Source organism: Muntiacus reevesi, chromosome 1, assembly GCF_963930625.1.
Source record: "Muntiacus reevesi chromosome 1, mMunRee1.1, whole genome shotgun sequence".
NCBI classification, from domain to species: Eukaryota; Metazoa; Chordata; class Mammalia; order Artiodactyla; family Cervidae; genus Muntiacus; species Muntiacus reevesi.
In genome coordinates, this window is record NC_089249.1 from 177,402,152 (window position 1) to 177,420,319 (window position 18,168).

General features: G+C 46.7%; 2 protein-coding genes across 2 annotated transcripts; both read left to right on the forward strand.

Annotated features, from left to right (window-relative positions):
- Positions 1 to 4,024: 4,024 nt before the first annotated feature.
- On the forward strand, positions 4,025 to 4,975 carry LOC136165084 (olfactory receptor 9S13-like). Its single transcript, XM_065931013.1, has one exon. It carries the CDS (start codon positions 4,025 to 4,027, stop codon positions 4,973 to 4,975), a length of 951 nt encoding a protein of 316 aa, XP_065787085.1.
- A 10,861-nt stretch (positions 4,976 to 15,836) lies between these two features.
- On the forward strand, positions 15,837 to 16,787 carry LOC136165091 (olfactory receptor 9S13-like). Its single transcript, XM_065931024.1, has one exon. The coding sequence runs from the start codon at positions 15,837 to 15,839 to the stop codon at positions 16,785 to 16,787; it is 951 nt and encodes a 316-aa protein (XP_065787096.1).
- The last annotated feature ends 1,381 nt before the right edge of the window (positions 16,788 to 18,168 follow it).

Sequence of the window (18,168 nt, forward strand, 5' to 3'; positions counted from 1 at the left end):
TATGGACTGTAGCCTGCCAAGCTTCTCTGTCCATAGAATTCTCCAGGCAAGAAGGTTGGGGTAGGTTGCTATTTCCTTCTCCAATTTCATTATGTGTCCTTTTATTGAAAAAGACACATGTGGCCCAATATTCATCACAGCATTATTTGCAACAACTAGTACATGGATGCAATCTAGATGTCCATTGACAGATGAATGGAGAAAGAAGTTATGGTACATGTATGCAACAGAATATTACTCAGTCATAAAAAGGAATGCATCTGAGTCAGTGCTAATGAGATGGATGAACCTAGACCTTTCATGCAGAGTGAAGTCAGCCAGAAAAAGAAAACCAAATATCATCTATTAATGCATATATATGAAATCTAGAAAGATGATACTGATGAACGTATTTGCAGGGCATCAATGAAAACGCAGAAAAGGAGAACAATCTTACGGACATGGGGTAGGGGAAGGAGAGGGTGGGACAAATGGAGACAGTAGCATGGAAACATATACACTACCATATGTAAAATAGAAAACTAGTGGGAATTTGCCCTACGACTCAGGGAACTCAAACCAGGACTCTCTGACAACCCAGAGGGGTGGAATGAGGTGAGAGATAGGAGGGAGTTTCAAGAAGAAGGGAACGTGTGCATGCCTATAGCAGACTCATGTCGATGTATGGTAGAAACCAACACAATATTGTAAAGCAATTATCTTCAATTAAAAATAAATAAAAAATGTTTAATGGATTTAAAAATGTCCTCTTATGAGCAAAACTTTCTCCTGAAATCTACTTTGTCTAATAATTATTGAAACATAGCAGCCTTGACTTTTTCAGGATATTTATGATACTACATTTTTCAACTTTTTACTTTCACACTTCCTATATTTTAATATTAATCATATATCACCTTTATACTTTGTTTTGGGGTTTCTGTCCATGATTAAAATATTTTTTTAATAGATATACTTACTCAACCTGCATTGAGGGAAGGGCCACATTATAAATGAGAAAGCGTTTTGCAGTTTCTGCAGACACAGAGTGCTGCCCACCACTCTTTACCACACCAACATACAAGCTTGAAGCAGAACAGGAAGGGCTGCAACCAGGAGCTCACACCCACAGTCCAGGAGAGGCCTTTCCAAGATGGCCACTGATCCTTCTAAAATGACTTGCTTCCTGTCCTGTGGGCCCCAGTGCTCCCATGGGATTTCTGGCTTCCTGCCCCTCCTGGTTTGGACTGAGATGCATCAGAGGAAGTTTGGCCACAGGACTGCATCTTCCTGGGATCCAGGGAATTGGGAGTCCCAATGCACTCACAGGCCAAGTCTCACCTAATTGGCCAATTGAGGATGAGAGTCCCAGCTGTGCCAAGTGGAAAGCATCTTCCCCAGCAGAGGGGTGCAAAGATGCAGGTGCCGTGAATACTATCCAGCTGTGGGGGCAAGACAGAGTAACAGGTGAGTTGAGCCAGTCTTCTGCTGGTACCAAGACCTGAGCACTTCCTGTAGCAGGCACTTGGAGCACATGGCCTGCCTATCACTGTGACCCCAGGTGCTCTCTTCTGCCCCCTCCTGCATCACTCTCACTTCCCTGCACAGGAGGCCAGAGCTGAACAGGGTGGAGGAGGGTGCTCAGCACCACGTCATTATCCTCAGCAGAGACCTGGGTCAAGAGTCCTGTCCGCCCCGGGAGCACAGGGTCCTGGGTGAGCCATGCCCCTCCTGACATCACAGGAGCACTGTGGTCATCACTCAGCAGGGCGTGGTCAGCATCACTGACAGGTGAGTCCTGGGAGCCTGGACCTGGACACATCACCCCCTATAGCCCCACTGCACCGGGCAGGGCCAGTCAAGGCAGCCGTTCTGAACTTTAATGACAGTAGAAATAGTTAGGGGGTCTTGTATCATCATAGGCTTAAATTCAGTGGCCTGAGATATTGCATTTCTGGCCAGCTTTAGGTTATGTTCTTGCTATCATGCCTCAGACCACACTTGATGAGGTACAGTTTACAAGGAATAGACACAGAATACAGTCTTTAAAAACAGGCTTGTAAACAACACTAGATTCTTCTGCTTCCCCTATTAAGACATTTATCAGGCTCAACTTGCAGGCAGGTTTTCTGAAGCCAGCACTACAGTCACACTAAACCATCTCAACAACCAAAGGAATGTGTGAGTTTGTTTTTTCAAAAACCAAGAGCTTGACTTCCCAGATGAAGATGTCAATCTCTGCTTGTGTGCTTCCCCGGGCATCCTAAGGGTCACTGTTGTGTTGACCAAAGGTCACTGAGATGGATGAATGGTCTTGGGAAACAGAACAGAAACAGGAAGCTGGGAAAATTAGTGGACACAGGAGCAAGACAGCCAGCCCAGGGTGGTGGGGAAAAGATAATCACTCTGGTCACAGTGGCTCTGCTGTATGTATGAGCAGGGGGTGGGCAGAGAGGGAAGCAAAACCTTGGCCTTGGTGAATGTGAGCGTGTGCAGAGGACAGGGCTGGTAGCACAGGGGTGGGAAGCCATGGAGTGTACAGCAGTGACCAAATCCACTTTTAGCACTAGCTCCAAACCAATATTACAGTGAACCTGCCTAGACATCCCAGGTCATACTGTCCCCTCTGCTTTCATGTGATGGTTGGAGTCAAGTCTCCCAGGAGAGAGAAACTGGACAGCCTACACTGTAATCAACCTCTCCTTTTTTTTTTTTTTTTTTTTTTTGGAAAGTATGGATTCTCTCAGACTACCTTCTAAGATACTACCTCCCGTGCTTAGGGGAACTTGGGGTAATCTCTCCTCCACAGATAGCACTGATCACCCACTGATACACCTTCTGCCTGTATACCCCCACTCCCAGGAAACTCACTCCCTCCAAAGAGAGCCAGCTCCGTGATACTGCAGATCTGACCCTACAAAATGTGGAATCTGCTCTGAAATAGACTTCCACCCACTCACTAATCTGCTTGCCTTCCAGGGAAGCATGATGGCTCAATGTTCAACTTCCTTTTTCATTCTTCTGTCTTTAGGCAGAATTCCCCTCAACCACCCTTGTGGCCATCACACAGCTGGGCCCCAAATCTGATGAGAGTGTGGTGGTCAACCCTGCTCAAGGCAGACAAGGGAGGTCTGGGCTGTGACAGGGACAGGAAGCAGCACCCAGCAGGAGGACCCAGTCATTGAACAGATGTGACCATGTTGGTGGCTCCCATTGCTCCAAGCAATCACCCCACGGGGTGTGCCAAGGTGCCAGGGGCATGAAAGTAATGACAGGGGGAGGAAATGCAATGTCCTGAATGCATCACAGCCCCTGTCCTGCTGTTCTCAGACCATGCAGCTGGGCTCTCCCCTGCCCATGAATTGCCTGACATCTGGGCTTTGCAAGAAAGAACCCTTAGATTCGCAAGGATGTGGAGAACTCTGTTGTTAGTTGCCATCATGGTCTTATCAGAGATGAAGATGCTGAGATAGGTCTCAGGGTCTTCGGGAGAGACTGACATAGATAGCTCCACATTAGCCTGGTGAGGGCTGGTCCCTGATCTGCTCCTGGACTGGTCTGGAGCTGGAACCATCAGTGGATCAGTTCCTGATAGTATTGTGTGCTTAATGATTTCTGAAATTAAAAATGAATAAAATAGGGGTGGGAGGGGCAGGATTATATACTTGAGCAGGTGTAGGAATGGCACTGCTCAGGACCATCCCCATGGGAAGGGACAGCGTGTCCTGAAAAACAAGGACAGGGAAATGGAAGGCATCCTTACGCTGGAGACTCTTAGCTCAGCAGGACCCCTGGAGTCATTTCATAGAGTGAGTGTTTCAAGCATACTTAGGAATTAGTAAATCAGAGGAAATGTTTACATTTCAGGTCGACCTGAACTCATCTGGAGGAGAACTGGGTAGCTGGTGGTCTCTTAGTCAGTGAACAGTAGGTGCTGAAGGGTCCCTGTTATCCAAGAGAAAATGACCTGATGACCTAGATTGACTTCCTCTTGCTGTCTCTACTTGTTCTCTGCTGTCCAACACTTGTTGCCCAGCACAGGGCCATGCAACCCCACAGAAATGGAAACCTCTCAGAGATGCCTCTGCAGGAGTTCCTGCTGGAGGGATTTGAGGGAGGTCCGCAGACCCAGGCCCTGCTCTTCACCCTGTTCCTGGCCCTGTATGTGGTGGCCGTCCTGGGGAACCTCACCATGATCGTGCTCATCACCCTGGATGCCCGTCTGCACTCCCCAATGTACTTCTTCCTCAAGAACCTCTCCTTCCTGGACTTGTGCTACTCATCTGTCATTGCCCCCAAAGCCCTGGCCAACTTTCTGTCCTCTTCCAAGGTCATTACCTTTGCAGGATGTGCCACCCAGTTCTTCTTCTTCTCCATGATGGGCACCACTGAGGCATTCCTCCTGGCCGTGATGGCCTGTGACCGCTTCGTGGCCATCTGCAGCCCCCTGCGCTACCCCATCTCCATGCGCCCCTCGGTCTGCACCCACCTGGTGCTGGGCTCCTACTGCGGGGGCTGCCTCAACTCCATCCTGCAGACCAGCTTCACATTCAGCCTCCCGTTCTGCAGCTCCAACCACATCGACCACTTCTTCTGTGATGTGATCCCCCTGCTCCAGCTCACTTGTGCCAACACAACCATCAACAAGCTTGTCATGTTTGGCATTTGTGGCCTCATCATAGTGAGCACAACCCTTGTGGTCCTCGTCTCCTATGGCTGCATCACAGGGACCATCCTGAGGATGCGCTCAGGAGGAGGGAGACACAAGCTCTTCTCCACCTGTGGCTCCCACATGACAGCTGTGTCCCTCTTTTATGGGACTGTCTTTGTCATGTATGCCCAGCCGGGAGCTGTGGAGTCCATGGAGCAGGGCAAGGTGGTCTCTGTCTTCTACACGCTGGTCATCCCAATGCTCAACCCCCTCATCTACAGTCTGAGAAACAAGGACGTGAAGGATGCCCTGTGGAGACTGATCCAAAAGCACACAGCCATTTGAAGGAGGGTGACTAGAGAGACAGAATGTCCTGAGGGCTGGACATGAAAGCTTTGGGGGAGACAGAGGTTTGGTTTGAAGTATTCGTTCTTCATTTATTCAAGTGACTCTCTCACTCATTTCACTCAACACTGTGGAAGCACACCATGAACCCCACATGCAAGTGTGAGATGATAAGGCAGATAAGGTACCAGACAGGTGATGGTGAATGATGGGGCAAGACCCTAATCTTGAAGTTTTACTAACACAACTCTCAGAGCAGTGGACAGAATATTGAAGCAGAATTTATGTCTCAAGTTCAACAACTTCCAGTGCAGGTATGTAAGTAGATAAGCTCTTAGGCCATTCCTACCACTCATTCCCTGAATCTAATGTAAATATGTGCTCAGTAATCTCCCCCTGAACCACCTAGAAGGGGAACCTGAGGACACTCAGCCTTGCCCCTTCCTTGGTGATAGCCTGGGGTCACCAGAGCCAATTAAGGGGAGTTAGGAAGACCACGCTTCCCCTCAATCCTGCAGCGGGGCTGTTCCTCGCCCCCCCCCCCCACCCCGTTCACTGATGCCGCCACCCAGCAAGGCAGCAGGGAGCACCTGCTCCTGCTTCAGAGGCTCCCAGTGCTCCCTGTCCTGGGCTCTCCCCTCAGTCAGCATCTGGGAGCCCCAGGGAGTCAGCACGGACGTTTTATACACAAAGATCCAGTGACCTTCTACCACACAGCCTGACTACTTCTGACCACAGAAAATGGTGCTTTGTTGGTTCAACCACCTCTGAATAATGATGAAGGTCCTGATGGCTGCCCTGGAGACAGGAAATGGAGAGAGACGATGCCCTTTCTTGGCAGAGAGCACAGCTCCCTGACCCTCTGTCCCAATTCCCTGGGAGATCCTGGACTCTCTGTCTTGACCTGCCCATTCAGAGCTCCACCCTCATGCTCCATGGACCCAACACACTGCCTGGATTCAGAGCCCAGTGGCCTCATGAATGTGTCTCCCTTTGGTGGGGTCATCACTCCCATGGTCACTACGAGGAGGTGGCCCTGTGGACCAGGGGTGGTCTGTACCCTGTATGGTCAGTAGGGGCGTGTCCTGCCTCTCTGATCACAGCTCTCCCTCTCCTTCTCTGCCTGCTCGGGAGGACTCTGGGAGAGGCTGAGAGCTTTGCTGCTCACAGTTACTCAGTAGGGAGTGACTCCAAGGTCTCTGCTTGATTCTTGTCCCCATTTGTCTCATCTCTGAGCTCTCTGTCATATATTACTATATTTGTCTGATATAATACATTTCTTTCTTTGAGAAGTTCCCCCGATGTTCTGCTCCACATATGGCATGCCTTGGTATCTTCTCTTGCTACATGACTGTTCCATCTTCCAAATTCTTCCCCTCATTCTTCTCTGGTCATCCTCCTCCTCTTCCTCCTAGTCTTTCTCCTCCTCCTCCTTCTTTCTCTTCTTCTATTTCTCTTCCTCCTTCTCCTCCTTCTCCTTTTATTTCCTTCTCCTTCTCCTCCTTCTTCTCCCTTCTCCTCTCTCTTATTCTTCTTTCATTCCATAGATTTTCAAAAGGATATTTCTGGACTTATAGTATCTTAATTCCTGGACTTATAGTATCTTAGGGCCTTCCCTGGTATCTCAGCTGGGAAAGAATCTGCCTGTGATGCAGGAGACCCCAGTTCAATTCCTGGGTCAGGAAGATCCTCTGGAGAAGAGATAGTTTACCAACTTTGATATTCTTGGGCTTCCCGTGGGCCTCAGATGGTAATGGATCTGCCTGCAATGAGGGAGGCTGGGATTCGATCACTGGGTTGAGAAGATCCCTGGAGAAAGGCATGGCAACCCATTTCAGTATTCTTGCTTGGAGAATCCCCATGGATAGAGGAGCCGGGTGGGCTACAGTATATGGGGTCGCAGAGTCAGACACAATTAAGTGACTAAGAACAGCACATAGAATCTTAATCCAAAATGAGAAAAGGAAACACATTTTTTTCTCTTACAGAACAGTATAAGAATATACTCTTATAGAATTATCATCCATATGTAAATTTAATTATACGTATGATAAGGAGTTAGTGATTCTAGTAGAAGAGCATTAATTCTGACTTTGGAATAAGTTTAGGAAGTTCGTCAGATAGTCAATGGAGTAGATATTCTCCAATAGTCTGGAAAACATGATTTTTTAAAACTCTGCACATCTCCATTTGTCTATGTTACCCAGATTTCAAATTGTAGTGAGCACCTCTTTACAATTTGAGAAGTAGTTTATTTGGTTTGTTCATCTTATACATGCATTGCATCCTGTGCCACATAGCAGGTTCTCAGTACATATCTCCTGGCTGATTATAATTTGAGTTCAGTACTAACTAGCCATTGTACTCCAAAATATATGTGACATAGCTCTAGTTATCTTAATGTGATAAGTGTAGAATAAACATCTTAAATTTGAAGACCATGTTGTAGTTTTATTTATATTTCCTTACTAACTTTTTTAAAAGATTAACAATTTTATTGTGTTTGAAATAACATTTATATTGTAACCAATTATAAGTGTACAGTTTGTTGTTGAAGCTCAGTTGCTAAATCATGTCCAACTCTTTGTGACCCTGTGAACTGCAGCACACCAGACTTCAGACTTCCCCATCCTTCACTATCTCCCTGAGTTGGCCCAAACTCATGTCCATTGAGCCAGTGTTGCCATCCAACCATCTAACCATCATAAGTGTACAGTTTAGTATTATTGCTCAATATATTCACCTTGTTGTGTAACAGATCTCCAGAAGTTTTTCATTCTGCAAAACTCAACTGCATACCCCTTCAGCAACAACTCCTTATTTTCCCCTTACCTCCACCACTGATAGCCAACATTTACTTTCTATCTCTATGGAAGTGACTACTTTAAATTCGACAGGTAAGTAAAACACAGAATATGCCTTTTTCTCTCTGGTTATTTCACTTGGCATAATTTTTTCAAGGTTCATTCATATTGCTGTAAGTGAACATATTTTTGTCTTTTTAAAGGTTGAATAACATTCCATCATGTATATATGCCACAGTTTGCTTATTCATTCATCTTTCATTTTGTTTATCTATTCAACACCTAGGTTACTTCTACCTTTCACCTGTTGTGAAGAAGGCTGCTTTTGTTGTCCAAATATCTCTTATAGTACTGCTTTCTAAGTTCATACATGCAATTACTGGATCATACAGTAAATGTTTGTTAATCTGGGGGGAAATCTCCAAAGTACTTTCCATAGTAGTTGTACAAATTTACATTCCATTCAACAGTGAAAAAATCTTGCCGTTTCTCCACTTTCTAGTCTGCCTATGTTCTTTTCTTTCTAAAACTCTCCAGAAAACAGGAATAGAAGGAACATACCTCAACATAATAAAATCTATATATGACAAACCCACAGCAAACTTTATCCTCAATGGAGAAAAATTGAAAGCATTTCCCCTAAAGTCAGGAACAAGACAAGGGTGCCCACTCTCACCACTACTATTCAACATAGTTTTGGAAGTTTTGGCCACAGCAATCAGAGCAGAAAAAGAAATAAAAGGAATCCAGATAGGAAAAGAAGAAGTAAAACTCTCACTGTTTGCAGATGACATGATTCTCTACATAGAAAACCCTAAAGACTCTACCAGAAAAGTACTGGGGCTAATCAATGAATATGGTAATGTTACAGGATATAAAATTAACACACAGAAGTCCCTAGCACTCCTATACACTAACAATGAGAAAACAGAAAGAGAAATTAAGGAAACAATACCATTCACCATTGCAACAAAAAGAATAAAATACTTAGGAGTATATCTACCTAAAGAAACAAAAGACCTATATATAGAAAGCTATAAAACACTGATGAAAGAAATCAAAGAGGACACAAATAGCTGGAGAAATATACTGTGTTCATGGATTGTCAGAATCAATATTATGAAAATGAGTCTACTACCCAAAGCAATCTATAGATTCAATGCAATCCCTATCAAGCTACCAACGGTATTTTTCACAGAACTACAACAAATAATTTCACAAATTGTATGGAAATACAAAAAACCTCAAATAGCCAAAGCAATCTTGACAAAGAAGAGTGGAACTGGAGGAATCAACCTGCCTGACTTCAGGCTCTACTACAAAGCCACAGTCATCAAGACAGTATGGTACAGGCACAAAGACAGAAATATAGATCAATGGAACAAAATGGAAAGCCCAGAGATAAATCCACAAACCTATGGACACCTTATCTTCAACAAAGGAGGCAAGATTATACAATGGAAAAAGGACAACCTCTTTAACAAGTGGTGCTGGGAAAACTGGTTAGCCACTTGTAAAAGAATGAAACTAGAACACTTTCTAGCACCATACACAAAAATAAACTCAAAATGGATTAAAGATCTAAATGTAAGACCAGAAACTATACAACTCCTAGAGGAGAACATAGGCAAAACACTCTCCGACATAAATCACAGCAAGATCCTCTATGACCCACCTCCCAGAATATTGGAAATAAAAGCAAAAATAAACAAATGGGACCTAATGAAACTTAAAAGTTTTTGCACAACAAAGGAAACTATAAGCAAGGTGAAAAGACAGCCTTCAGAATGGGAGAAAATAATAGCAAGTGAAGCAACAGACAAAGGATTAATCTCAAAAATATACAAGCAACTCCTGCAGCTCAACTCCAGAAAAATAAATGACCCAATCAAAACATGGGCCAAAGAACTAAACAGACATTTCTCCAAAGAAGACATACAGATGGCTAACAAGCACGTGAAAAGATGCTCAACATCACTCATTATCAGAGAAATGCAAATCAAAACCACAATGAGGTACCATTACATGCCAGTCGGAATGGCTGCTATCCAAAAGTCTACAAACAATAAATGCTGGAGAGGGAGTGGAGAAAAGGGAACCCTATTACACTGTTGGTGGGAATGCAAACTAATACAGCCACTATGGAGAACAATGTGGAGATTCCTTAAAAAACTGGAAATAGAACTGCCATATGACCCAGCAATCCCACCCCTGGGCATACACACTGAGGAAGCCAGATCTGAAAGAGACACATGTACCCCAATGTTCATCACAGCACTGTTTATAATAGCCAGGACATGGAATGAACCTAGATGCCCATCAGCAGATGAATGGATAAGAATATACACAATGAAATATTACTCAACCATTAAAAAGAATACATTTGAAGCAGTTCTGAGATGGATGAAACTGGAGCCCATTATACAGAGTGAAGTAAGCCAGAAAGATAAACACCAATACAGTATACTAATGCACATATATGGAATTTAGAAAGATGGTAACGATAACCCTATATGCAGGACTGAAAAAGAGACCCAAATGTATAGAATAGACTTTTGGACTCTATGGGAGAAGGCGAGAGTGGGATGATCTGAAAGAATGGCATTGAAACATATATATTATCAAGTGTGAAACAGATAGCCTGTCCAGGTTGGATGCATGAGACAAGTGCCCAGGACTGGGACACTGGGATGACCCAGAGGGATGGGATGGGGAGGGAGGTGGGAGGGGGTATCAGGATGGAGAACACATGTAAATCCATGGCTGATTCAAGTCAATGCACGGCAAAAACCACTACAATATTGTAAAGTAATTAGCCTCCAACTAATAAAAATAAATGAAAAAAAAAAAAAGAATAGCCATTCTGGTACTTGTGAAATAGTTATCATATTGCTGTTTTTTATCTTAAGTCACAGAAAATCAGTAAGGATACAGTGCTTTTAAATGACTCATTATGCCAGATAGAATGAATTGATATATACAGAATATTTTGCCCCCAAACAGCAGAATACACATTCTACAAAGTGCATGTGGAACATTCTCTAGGATAGATCACATGCAAGGCTACTAAATAAGTCTCAATAACTTCAAGAATATTGAAATCATAACAAACATTTTTTTTCTGATCACAAAGGTATAAAACTAGGAATCAACTACAAGAAAATAAAACTGCCCAAAACCCCACAAATACAGAGACTTAAACAACATGCTTCTAAACAACCTACAGGTCACTGAGTTAAAGAAGAAATTTTAAAAATACCTGGAGTCAAAGGAAAAGGAAAACATAACAATCAAAAATCTATGTGATTTGATTGCTAAAACAGTTCTAAGAGTAAAATTTATAGCAATACAAGTCTAATTCACAAAATAAGAAAAATATCCAATAAAAACCCTAACTTTACACCAAAAGAAAATAGAAAAAGAGAACAAACAAAATTCAAATTTACTAGAAGAAATAAAATAATAAAAGTCAGACCAGGGACTTCCTTGGAAGTCCAGTGGTCAAATTCACCTTACACTGCATAGGGTGCAAGTTTGATTCCTGGTTGGGGTGCTAAGATCCCTCATGTCTTGGGGCCAAAAATATAAAACATGAAACAGAAGCAATGTTGTAACAAATTAAGTACAGACTTTAAAAGTGGTCTACATTAAAAAAAAAAGTGTTTTTAAAATATCAGGCCAGAAATAAATAAATCAGACTAAAATAATTAGAAAAGATCAATGGTTGTAATTGGTTCTTTGAAAAGATAAACAGAATTGATGAGCCATTAGCCAGATACATTAAGAAAAAAGAGAAGGCCCAAATAAATAAACTCAAGTATGAAACAGTTACAACCAACACCACAGAAATGCAAAATATTTTAAGAGATTACCATGACCTATTATAAGCCAATAAAACTGACAGCCTACAAGAATTGGGTAAGTTCACAATAATGTAGCTTCCAAAGACTGAATTAGGAAAAAACAGAAAATCTAAAAAGGTCAAAAATGAATAAGAAGATTGAATCAGTAATGAAAAGCCTTCTAAGAAAGAAAAGCCACAGACCAGACGGTTTCATGGTGAATTCTACCAAACACTAAAGAATTATCAATGCCAATACTTCTCAAACAATTTCAAAGTATTGAAGAAGAGGAAACACTCTCAAACCCGTTCAAGTCCAGCATTACTCTGATACAACAGCCAGGTAAGGCCACAACAGGAAAAGAAAACTACCAACATCTTTGATGAACATAAATGTAAAAATTCTCAACATATTACTACAAAACTGAATTCAGCAATTAAAATGATCAGTCATATACCATATTCAAATTGGATTTATTCCTGGGGTACACACAAATTAAAAAAGAAAGTGATGCAAGACATTAACAAATTGAAGAATACAATTGGAGGATCATCTCAGTCCCTCAGCCAGAACAGTGAAGGTATTATGCTGAAGGTAAAAGCAAGCTGCCTCACTGCCCTCCTGTGTCAGATGCTAGACCCACCATAACAAATTAACACAAAGCATGACTTATAATGGGAATTTATTCTCTAACAGATCAGCAGGGACCGCTGCCCTTGAAAGCTATAGGAAAGCAACAGCATCCTTGACATTCTTTCCTCTGTTCCTGCGTCGCTCCAGTCTCAGCCCAGTCTTCTCATGCCCTTTGTCCTTGTGTCTCTGTGTCTGTGTGTCCTTTTCTCTTTGTATAAAAACACCAGTATTTGGATTTCTGTTAGTCGTTCAGTGGTATCCGACTTTTTGTGACCCCATGGACTGTAGCCCACCAGGCTCCTCTGTTCATGGGATTCTCCAGGCAAGAATACTAGAGTGGGTAGCCATTCCCTCCTCCAGGCAATCTTCCTGACCCAAGGATCAATCCCAGGTCTCCACCATTGCAGGCAGATTCTTTACAGTCTGAGCCAACAGTGAAGTCTTTTGGATTTAGGGTCCTTCTAATCCAGTATGGCCTCTTCTTAACTAATTCATTTGGAAAGAACCTATTTCCAAATAGGGTAATAGTCTGAGTTACCAGGACTTCTCTGGTATCTCAGCTGGTGAAGAATCCACCTGCAAATCAGGGGACCCCAGTTCAGTTCCTGGGTCAGGAAGATCCCCTGAAGAAGGGACAGGCTACCCACTCCAGTACTCTTGGGCTTCCCTGCTGGCTCAGATGGTAAAGAATCCACCTGCAATGCAGGAGACCTGGGTTCATGGGGTCACAAACAGTTGGACACAACTGAGCCACTCTGCCATCCTCTTAGTATGGTGGTGAATATCCCTGCCTGTGACGTGACAGACCAGGGTTTAATTCCCTGATGGGGAAGCAACATGCCCTTTGGGCTTCTCTGGTAACTCAGCTGGTAAAGCATACACCTACAAGACAGGAGACTCCAGTTCAATTCCTGGGCCAGGAAGATCCCCTGGAGAAGGGATAGTCTAGCCACTCCAGTAACTTTGGGCTTCCCTGGTGGCTCATATGGTAAAAAGTCCACTTGCAATGCAGGAAACCTGGGTTCAATCCCTGGATTGGGAAGATCCCCTGGAAAAGGGAATGGCTACCCATTCCACTATTCTGGCCTGGAGAATTCCATGGGCAGAGGGGCCTGGTGGGCTACCGTCCATGGGGCCACGGAGTCAGGCACGACTGAGTGACCAGCACTTTCATAGGCACTACCTGCCCGCTAAGTGTGCAAATGTCAGGGTGGAAGACAATGAGCCGTGGTGAGGGGAAGGAAATGCAGATCTTTGTGAGCCATTGGAAGAAAATAAGTTGTCCATTTCTGGAGGAAATAGTATTAATCAAAAAATAAAGATAAAGCAAGCTGTCTATGCCATAACCAATGATGTGGTAGTAGGACCCTAACTTACAGAAATATTAGCAGGAGCCCAGAGTGAACGTAGGTTGAGTCGTGGTTTGTGAGAGGAAGGAGAGTGAGGGAGTGGCCGTGAGGACAGGAAATCCATGACGCTTGCTGCGCCCACACAGGGGAACACTGCGGAGAAGTTCAGAACCGACCCAGGAAGACCCCCTTGTTGGGCTGTCTGTTAAGTGAAGGCCCCAACTGTGAGCTAAGGACAGCATGACCTGGCTCACACAAAGATAGTAAAAGAAAGGCTTCATGGGTGTGGACACACCTTAGGCAGACACACACCTAACTGCTAAGAGAGGTAAGGCTTATTGGGACCAAAGAAAAAGGCATTTCCATTTTACCGTGTGTGTGCTCAAGTGCTCAGTCATGTCTGACTCTTTGCAGTCCCAGGGACTGAAGCCTGCTAGGCTCCTCCGTCCGTGGGGTTTTCCAGACAAGAATAGTGGAATGGGTTGCCATTCCTTCTCCAGTGGATCCTCCTGAACCAGGGATGGAACTCGCGTCTCCTACATTGACAGGTGGGTCCTTTACCACTAGCCCCACCTGGGAAGCCACCATTTTACTGTGTCACATCTCAATTCTTGAATTTCATCAAGCATGTATTTATTCTGAAATTTCACACACACACACATACACACACACACACACAAGGAGAATTTTAGACATGCCAGCAACAAAAACAAAGAACAGAGGGGATTCAGAGTCCATCTCCACATTCCCACTATGCAAGGGGGTAAGGATGTGCCCACATTTCAGGCCTGTGGAGGCAGAGTCTCTGTGTCTGGAGTAGAGACTGCCGTGTGCTGGCCTGGGCACAGATTGCCCACCTGCCCCGCTTCCTCACACTGACAACCTCCAAAGATGGGCAGGAGTGAGGGCTAAGGGCCAGGAGGTCACACCTGCCCCCTGGGGAGACCCCTCCAAGGAGGGGCACTGGGTCCCTCTAACCTGTCTGTATTTCTCTCCTATTGACACCCCACTGCTTGCTGAAGAATTCCAGCTTCCTGTCTGTCCTGCCTTGGGGCAAGGGGGGGTCAGGGGAAGATTGACCTCAGGACTGCAGCTCCGGGGACCTGGGGGTTGGGAGTCCCAATGCACTCAGAGCCCAAGCCTCACCTAATTGGCCATCAGAGGCCTCGAGTTCCAGACCTGCAGGGTAGAGAACACCCTGCCCCGCTGAGTGACCCAGAGGTGTGGGTAGGGCATGGAAGGGCAGGTGAGCTTCCTCCAAGATCCAGTAGCTCCCACTCCAGAATCGGGGGCACCAGTGCGATGCTCTCTGAGACCCCGGGCATCCTCCTAGGCCCCTCCCCACTCTCACCTCACTGCGCAGGAAGGTAGAGCTGAAAGGGCAGTAGTCAGGGGTCCTGGTGCCGACTGATTATCATCGGCACAGACCTGGGTCAGGAGCTCAGGAGGCCCTGGGAGAGCATTCCTGGCTGTGTGGGGCTAGGCGATCACAGCCCTCACCTGGGCAAGGTAAGGGCAGGGCAGCCGCCCTCAGGGCTGCAGGAGCGCGAGGAAACCACGTGGGTAATGGGGGCAGGGCTGTGTGTACAGTGAGCACTCAGGGCGGCTCTCAGCAGGCGAAGTGGGGACACCCTCCTACCTGGCCAGCCCTGGACTCGCCTCGCGGATAATGCCACAGTCCAGGCTCAGAGGCAGTGATGCTGAGATGGGAATCTAGGCGTGCAGGGGAGAGAAACAGGAAACACTCACATGAGCCCAGTGAGAACTGGCCCCTGCCCTGCTCCCAGCCTGTCCAAGACCTGGTGGGCAGAAGTGCCCAGGAAACATTTCTGAAATTAGTGAAGAGCAAACCAAGGAGCGGAAGGTGCAGGATTAGACACTTGAGGAAAGAGCGGGAAGACAGCTGGCAGATGCTGGCAGCATCGCTGGGAAGACAGGAGGCTTCAGCGCCATTCCTACACTCCAGACTCTCAGCTCTGCAGCCTTCCTGGCACCCCCACCCACCCCACAGTGACTATTCAGAGTCCCCCCGGGCTGAGAGCTCCATGCATATTTCCGAATTAGCAAATCAGAGAAAATGTTCTTTTCAGGTCAGTCTGAGCTCACCTGGGGGACTGGGCGCTAAAGGATCCCTGTGCTCCAAGAGAGTATGACCTTGTGAACCTCACCTCCTCCCTCTCCCTGCCTCCCGCCTGCTCTCTGCTCTCTGCCCCGTGTCCCCCAGCACAGGCTCATGTCATCCCACAGAAATGGAAACCTCTCAGAGATGCCTCTGCAGGAGTTCCTGCTGGAGGGATTTGAGGGAGGTCCGCAGACCCAGGCCCTGCTCTTCACCCTGTTCCTGGCCCTGTACTTGGTGGCCGTCCTGGGGAACCTCACCATGATCGTGCTCATCACCCTGGATGCCCGTCTGCACTCCCCAATGTACTTCTTCCTCAAGAACCTCTCCTTCCTGGACTTGTGCTACTCATCTGTCATTGCCCCCAAGGCCCTGGTCAACTTCCTGTCCTCCTCCAAGGTCATCACCTTTGCAGGATGTGCCACCCAGTTCTTCTTCTTCTCCATGATGGGCACCACTGAGACTCTCCTCCTGGCCGTGATGGCCTATGACCGCTTCGTGGCCGTCTGCAGCCCCCTGCGCTACCCCATCTCCATGCGCCCCTCGGTCTGCGCCCGCCTGGTGCTGGGCTCCTACTGCGGGGGTGGCCTCAACTCTGGGGTGCAGACGATCCTCACATTCAGCCTCCCGTTCTGCAGCTCCAACCACATCGACCACTTCTTCTGTGATGTGATCCCCCTGCTCCAGCTCACTTGTATCAGCACGGCCATCAATGAGCTGGTCTTGTTTGCTGTGTGTGGCCTCATCATCGTAGGCACCACACTCGTGGTCCTCACCTCCTACGGCTACATCACAGGGACCATCCTGAGGATGCGCTCAGGAGGAGCGAGACACAAGCTCTTCTCCACCTGCGGCTCCCACATGACAGCCGTGTCCCTCTTTTACGGGACCCTTTTTGTCATGTATGCTCAGCCAGGAGCTGTGGAGTCCATGGAGCAGGGCAAGGTGGTCTCTGTCTTCTACACCCTGGTCATCCCGATGCTCAACCCCCTCATCTACAGTCTGAGAAACAATGATGTGAAGGATGCCCTATGGAGACTGGGGCAGAGACACACAGCCACGTGAAGCAGGGTGGACAGAGGGGAACAGTGTCCTGAGGGCTGGACAAGAGGACTTGAGAGGAGGCACCAGGTTTGGTTTGAGGAATTCATTCTTTATTCATCTAATTCATTCTTTCATTCATCATTTTATCCAACCCTTCTTTGAAGCACATTATGGACCACACACTACATGTGTGAGAGGCAGAGATGAATAAGGCATCTTGTTTGTCCCCAACAATCTAATGGCCCACAGTGGGGCAAGACGCTAAACTTGAAGTTTGTGTAACACGGTGGGCAGAGTCATGACCTGGGAGTCTTTGAAGCACAGCATGGTTCCCAGTTCAACATCAGTTGGTGACGGTATGTGAACTAAACAAACTCTCTGACCATATCCTTCACTTCTTTATTCAATCTAATGTAAGTATGTACCCAGCAACCTACCCTGGGAGAACTAGCAGGGGGCTTTAGGACACTCAGCCTAGCCCCTCGCTTGGTGACAGCCTGGGTCACCACAGCTAGTTAGGGGAGTTAGGAAGACCACGCTTCCCTCAATCCTGAGCAGGGCTGTTCCTCCCCCTTCTGTTCACTGAGGCCGCCACCCAGCAAGGCAGCAGGGAGCACCTGCTCCTGCTTCAGAGGCTCCCAGTGCTCCCTGTCCTGGGTTCTCCCCTCAGACAGCAGCTGGGAGCCCCAGGGAGTCAGTGTGGATGCCTGACACCCAAAGTTCACCATCCAACCTGACAGGTGACAGTGTCCTGACTACTTGTGGCCCTAAGAAATGGGGCCTTGTCAGCACAGACATCCCTGAATAAGGATGGAGGGCCTGGTGGCTGCTGCAGAGAGCAGGGGTGGGGAGAGAGGGGGAGGTTTCTTGGCAGAAGCACAGCTCCCTAGCCCTCTGTCCCACACTCCCTGGGGGAGCTGCATCATCAGTCTTGACCTCCCCATTCAGAGCTCAAGCCCCCTGCGCCATGGACCCAACACACAGTCTGGACCCAGGGCCTATCGTGTCTCCCTGTGGTAGAGTCACCCACTCCCATGGTCACTCCCGGGGGGTTGTCCTGTGGACACGAGGATGGTCTGTTCCCTGTAGGGGCAGGGGGACCCTCTGATCACAGCTCTCCACCTCCCTCTCTCCCTGCTCCGGAGGACGGGGGAGGGGCTGACAGCTAAGCTATCAGACTGCCGCTCCCATTACTCAAGTGGCACCTCCTCCAAGCTGCCTGCTGGATTCCTATTCACATGGTCTTTGGGCTCCAAAACAAGTTCTAAGTCTGCCATAGATTACTGTATTCATCTGACAACAAATGTGTACTTGGGGATTCCCCAGATATTCTGCTTCACAATCACAGACCTTGTTGTCGTCTCATGCTACACCGTCCCCTCTCACATGCACCATCCTCTGC

Coding starts and splice junctions, on each gene's coding strand:
- LOC136165084 (XM_065931013.1), top strand. CDS start 4,025: ATGCAACCCCACAGAAATGGAAACCTCTCAGAGATGCCTCTGCAGGAG.
- LOC136165091 (XM_065931024.1), top strand. CDS start 15,837: ATGTCATCCCACAGAAATGGAAACCTCTCAGAGATGCCTCTGCAGGAG.